This window comes from Pollicipes pollicipes, unplaced genomic scaffold, assembly GCF_011947565.3.
Source record: "Pollicipes pollicipes isolate AB1234 unplaced genomic scaffold, Ppol_2.1 Scaffold_4002;HRSCAF=4701_pilon_pilon_pilon, whole genome shotgun sequence".
Lineage (NCBI taxonomy): Eukaryota > Metazoa > Arthropoda > Thecostraca > Pollicipedomorpha > Pollicipedidae > Pollicipes > Pollicipes pollicipes.
This window is the reverse complement of record NW_023596420.1, coordinates 47,347,387-47,353,333: the sequence shown is the minus strand read 5'-3', so window position 1 is coordinate 47,353,333 and position 5,947 is coordinate 47,347,387. Positions and strand designations below refer to the sequence as shown.

At 50.0% G+C, this 5,947-nt stretch overlaps 1 protein-coding gene across 1 annotated transcript in view; it reads right to left on the bottom strand.

Moving 5' to 3' along the window:
• LOC119094598 (kelch-like protein 5) overlaps positions 1–4,120 on the bottom strand; it is a 5,909-nt gene extending 1,789 nt beyond the window's left edge. The window contains exons 1-4 of the mRNA XM_037217663.1: positions 3,832–4,120; positions 3,003–3,164; positions 1,334–1,530; positions 164–280 (exon numbers count right to left, since the gene is read on the bottom strand). Coding sequence (XP_037073558.1) covers positions 164–280; positions 1,334–1,530; positions 3,003–3,164; positions 3,832–3,958 — 603 coding nt within the window. The 5' untranslated portion in view covers positions 3,959–4,120. The remainder of the gene's footprint in view (positions 1–163; positions 281–1,333; positions 1,531–3,002; positions 3,165–3,831) is intronic.
• Between the last annotated feature and the right edge of the window lie 1,827 nt (positions 4,121–5,947).

The following is a 5,947-nucleotide window of genomic DNA, read 5'->3' as shown; positions in this document are numbered from 1 at the left end:
GTGGTGATGTGTGATGGTATATTGACTGCGAACATACAGCGCCATCTATTCCTTATGCGAGCGCTACCCCTGTTCCATCTATTCCCTGTGCGAGCCCTGCTCTTGTCTCATTATCCCCTGTCCCCGCACGCGTGATTCCCCCTCCCGCGTAGTTTAGACCTACGTAAAAGATGACTTCTTCCGATGGAATGTTGAGATCATCCAAGGCAAGAAGAGCAGCCACCTCGTCTGGTGGCAGGTCCAGAAACTCGTTGTTCCTGATGACGTCGACAAACTTGTCCTGCAATACAGAAACAAACATGGCACTTACGATCACGTCACCTCAGCACACACAAACAATCAACGGAAAACTTCAAGTAGCCCGAGAGCTACACAGCGTACATTCCGTATCGTCTAAGAACGAAATATTACATGCTTGTTACAGCCCGTCCTCACATTCCATGGACAATATTGCAGAGCTTCCATGATTTCGAAATTGGGAACCTGCATTACGGTAAACGTTTGTAAATGCGTATCTGCTAAAAAACTAAATCTATAAAAAACTACCCCACTCAAAGCTAGGCACGTGCCTAGTTTCTTCGTGAGGTAGACAACTCGTGATCATGCACGGCAGAGCCCGTGACCTATAACAATTACTCCATGCGTGACCACAACTCTGCACAACACGAGCGACGGCTGGCTGATACACAGCATCTGACCGGTGACAAACTTGTCTGATCTGTGCGGCCGCTGGGCAGTTGTTTCATGTCACGTGACCAATGGGTAACTGTTCCACGCCGCTCGGCCGTGGCCCACCGTTCTAAGCCACGACCAGGTGACCCGCTGTATAACACGGTGTGGATGGCGACCCACTGTTTTAGAGGGTGTGACAGAGGACCCGCTGTTGTGCTCGGCGTGGCCGGTGACCCGCTGTACAACACGGCGTGGGTGGTGGTCGTGACAGGGGACCCGCTGCTGCGCCGGTGTGGCAGCTGACCCGCTGTACAACACCGCGTGGGTGGTGGTTGTGACGGAGGACCCGCTGCTGTGCCCGGGTGGAGGCTGACCCGCTGTACAACACCATGTGGGTGGTGGTTGTGGCAGGGGCCCGCTGCTGTGCCGGCGTGGCGGCTGACCCGCTGTACAACACCAGGTGGGTGGTGGTTGTGACAGGGGGCCCGCTGCTGTGCCCGGCGTGGCGGCTGACCCGCTGTACAACACCGCATGGGTGGTGGTTATGACAGGGGGCCCGCTGCTGTGCCCGGTGTGGCGGCTGACCCGCTGTGTCACACCGTGTGGGTGGCGGTTGTGACAGGGGGCGCCGCTGCTGTGCCCGGTGTGGCGGCTGACATACGGCGGTGAAGCGCTGGACGGAGCGGTGCAGCTTCTGGCAGCCCTGCCGCTCAGCGAACAGGCCGATGCCGATGCAGTTGGAGGGGTGCAGCTGCTTCTCGAGGAAGTGGCAGCAGGCCGTCTGGATCTGCGACAGCTGCAGCAGGCTGGCCGTGGTCAGCAGCAGCTCCACCGTCTGCTCATTCAGCTCCAGACAACCTGGTGGCCGGAAATGGAGACAGCCGTCACAAGGCGGGACCACGATCAAATCAAATTCCTGTCATGCATACGACCCAGCAAGTGCTTGTGAGACGCTTAAGTTGGACTAGACTCAAACCCGTCTTTATTGGCCTTGCAAGCAATATTACGGATGGAAAAGGAACTTTTAATACGAACCCGAGCCAAGCTTCCCTAGATATTCATGCGTGAGCGGAGCATGATAGCCCCCCTCCCCCCCCCCCCCCACTTCTCAGACATCATACGAAAAAAACTTCGCTGAAGACATCACCTGCAATGCGCTTATATCAAACGACAAAAAGCAAAATAGTCATCATCCAAGGAAATGGTCAGCCTTGTCACTACAATAAGACTTCCTCACCAATTTTCACAATTCTAGCTGCGAGATGTTCCGGTACTTAGCCATTCGATCACCCGTAGCTGACAGCAAAAGCATAGCACGTACCAAGACGGAAAAACTATGAACACGCCAGCTCTGGCATAGGCTGGGAGCACCATAAAAAATTCAGCCCTTATGAAAAAGTTGTTCGCGAAATGGACGCGTTCGAAAAATGGACAAGTGGAGCAAGGCAAAGAAAAAACAAAAACCGACTACACTGTATGAACTACGGTGACTTAGATGAGGACCCACGTGTGCTAACTTTGAAGGACCTGGAAGAGTGAGACGGACCAGCGTGATTTGGGTGCACACGTTTCACGAACGTCTGTGATGTCATTCCATGTATGTTAGGGAACTACCCAAAAAGTACATTCACCAACACACTCCGCCACTCGCTCTTTCAAACACACGGCACCAACATGAGGCAAGCTGCGATAAGGACAATTTTCACGGGGGTTGAGCGCAACCAATAAACAATGGATACCGTACTCTTACGCGAACGATGAACTGGTGCGACGGTGCACAGCACAGAACACGTTTATCTTTTGCTTCACGTCAAAACGCAGATCCAAGCGCCCACAGACCATTGTTTTTGCGCCTGCGTTGCGTGCACACGCGCTCACTCGGGCAGAAAGCGCAACACAGATCTGCTCAAAACACTCCCTTCGGATAATCGCAACGGCCAAGACACTTCGAGCAAATGTTTTCGTTCTGCTTAGAGCGTAAGTGTAAGATGACGCACGTTGCAGCAAGGGCCCAGCTTGGAGGCTGGCTGGGTCAGTATCTGAGCGTTAACCGAGGGATCAGTATGCGCATGCGCAGTCAGCAACTCACACATGCCGTGTGGCGGAGACGCCGCGACTGACTAGTGCTCAATTCATTTCTTGTTAAGTGTGCGGATGCTTTAAATACGAGGCGGAAGGATGTAAGAGCTCAGTGGGCATCCCGCATGCACATCGTCTAAGGACAATGTACATCTTTTCACTATCCATGCATCGCCTCAAAAGACGATGATGGTTCTATACAGAACACCCCTTCTAAATGCCCCACAGCCCAATCTGGCGGCGCCGCTGACCTGTATAACAGAAGTCCACCACCATCTGCAGTGCGTCCGGGTCCACCTGCTTCAGTTCGACCACCGGCGCGCGCGCCTCCAGCACGTCGTGTGTGAACATGACCTCGAAATAGGGCGAGGCGGCCGACAGCAGCAGTCGGTGAGCAGGGATGCGTCGGCCGTCTGGCGGACAGCGGCAGGGTCAGACACACCGCTCACGGCCTCCCGCAGCGAGCACCCGACACATGCCAAGATTACCTACAGAACGTTTGGTTCTCCAGGCCCAGGCCGCCGACTTTCCGCACATCGTAGGTCATCTTACTCGTACCACTTTGTCAAAGATAATACTTAAACAGCCAAATAGATGGCTTTTAATAAGATTTATTGACAAATTTAGCTGTCGGCTTCTGCTTCATTCTTTCCAGAAACAGCTATCTGTTTATCTCAATCTCCAGCCCCTGGTATTGAAATCTCATACCTCTACACTAATGCCAATATCTAAGTGCTAACTTTCAATGTATCACACAAACGCAGCCGATGAGCGATTTTCTACGCAGCAAAACGCGAAAGCGGCTTCACTACACAACATCTGGCGACAACCCAACGGCCGTTGCAGTTGCTCGACTCGCCCACAGCCACACGCTGAACTCCAGCGAACCGTATCGTTTTAGAGCCAACTACGGAGATCCACCGTCGCCACAGCGACGCCGCTGTGCCAACCCAAACGTCCAAATCACGCCATCCTGATGACCTTTCACAAAGACCGTGCCGATCCAAAACGGGTCGCCTGGAATGACGCAGTCGCTGGCGGTCGGCCAAGTGCGCGCGTCGCCATGCAGCCGGAGCTCACCAGCCACCAGCGTGACGTCACAGAGCGCGTGCTGCAGGCGCAGCCGGTCCATGCGCACCAGCAGACCGTCGGCATGGCCAGAGGCGCGGAACACGCCGTCGGCGCCGGCCGTCGGCTCCGACGCCATCCTGATGCCCTGCAGCAACAGGAAGAAGGGGAGGTCACAAGGGGAGGGTTATGCAGCGAGCGCCATTCGAGAGAGGGCCAGCAGCGGGGATTTACAGAGTGTTAGTGAAAGCAAAAACCTGCCAGATGTGTCCCAATCAACACTGTTGCCACAAATGTCGTGTTTGTCATATTGCATCGCAATAGGATTGCTGGAAGATGGAGAGAGCACACTTCAATCCAACTGTTTGAATGCCAGATAGGTACTGCAATATCATTGGAAAGAAGACAATCATAAAAAGGCCAAAATGTATGAGCTGCTCCAATCACCACAACAAAGAAACATGACAATGAAGCATTCAAATTTGATGGGAGGTTGCAACCAGGTAATAACTACCATGCAAAAATGACATGTTTTGAACTTGACCTGACCAGGTTTGATACTATATGTATTTAAAGCTTTTATCTTCAACCCCATTGGTGACAACTGCATGAAAATCTCATGAACAAATATTGCAGTGGGCTTTATGTTGCCCTGTTGATGCAGACAAGCTGGTTGACCAGGTGTGATTCCTTTGAACAATGCAACTTGATCCAAACTGTGTCATTCCCATTCAATTAAGTGGCAAAAGATAGCTTATGCTGGTCCCCAAAAAGGCTGCATGACATGGGGGTAAAGCCTGGCACAGGTGTGATGCCCCCTGTATTGCAGCAACATAGACCAACATGTTTTGACAGAGAGAATGGACAATGGCTGGCATTGATTATTGGCAGACATACCAGTTACTGGTGCTGGCAATCCCAAGTTCTTGGGCACAACCAAAGGATCTACCTGTCTTGGAGACTTCTAAGCACTGCTGATCTTACCAACTGGAGACCAAGGCATGTGAATGCCCCATCAGAATACCTATCTACTATCCATTATGTGACCCAACACCATATGCTACATAGATGTAGCAGCAGTCAATGTGGAGGCAGCCAACATCCCCTTTCCTCAAGTTGGCCTTTAATTCAGCATGCTAGTCTTACATCGGAGCTTGGACCAGAAGTAACATACAGAAATAGAGTACCTTTTATTGCATACTATATGTACCAAAAAATTAGCATTTTTTCAGGACTTGACTCCAGTCTTAAATCATGCATAACTACAACTTGATTTATTTTACTAACTAAATTTGCTAGGCTAAACTACATATATCACAGGCTAAGTTTCAAGCAACAGGACTTGAATAAAATCAACACACAAGAAGCATGCCAATAAATGATGTGTTTAGCTGCTCTATTATTCTGAAAGGCAGATACCAATGCCATGCTAACATCTACTGGCAGCAGTTTCTAAGGCATTTGGTTCTTTTATCTCAGATTTTGACAATATCTACTCTGGGATAATTAATACCCTGAGATCTGCTCAAACCTAGCTCTCTGCATACTACATGAGGTATCTTTTTGCTAGTTGTGTTGTAGCACGTAAATTTAAATAACATTGTACTTCCTTGTTCATGACTTTAAACCAAACATGATAACAAAGTCAAGGCAACACAAGTCAAAATGCAGATGGATTATGGAACAATAGACATGCGAAGCAATGCTCAGATGTTTTAAATGAACTGGGCCTGGCATAAGCAGGAAAATACCATTTAAACCATAAACCAGATGGGCACTTACATGCCTATGCTGTCCAGTCATGTTAGACCTGCCACAGTTTGACAAGATGAATAGTGCTAACATAATATTTGTTTGTAACTAGATAATCCATATGTGATATTGCGCAAGGATGGGGCAGGGCATGTGACATCTGATGAGGCATATGCATAAGTGGGATCCAAAGTTTAGACACAGTAACATTATGTTGTCATGGATTAACAAATAATCTTAAAATTAACCAACAGATGTTTTAACAGCAGGGCAAAGAGTTCCTCAAACCCAGAAACAGGGAGTCTTGTCCCAAGTAACCAGTGCATAATTAGCAGGGAACAGGGCAGTGAGCAATTGGATTAACATGTGCAACCTT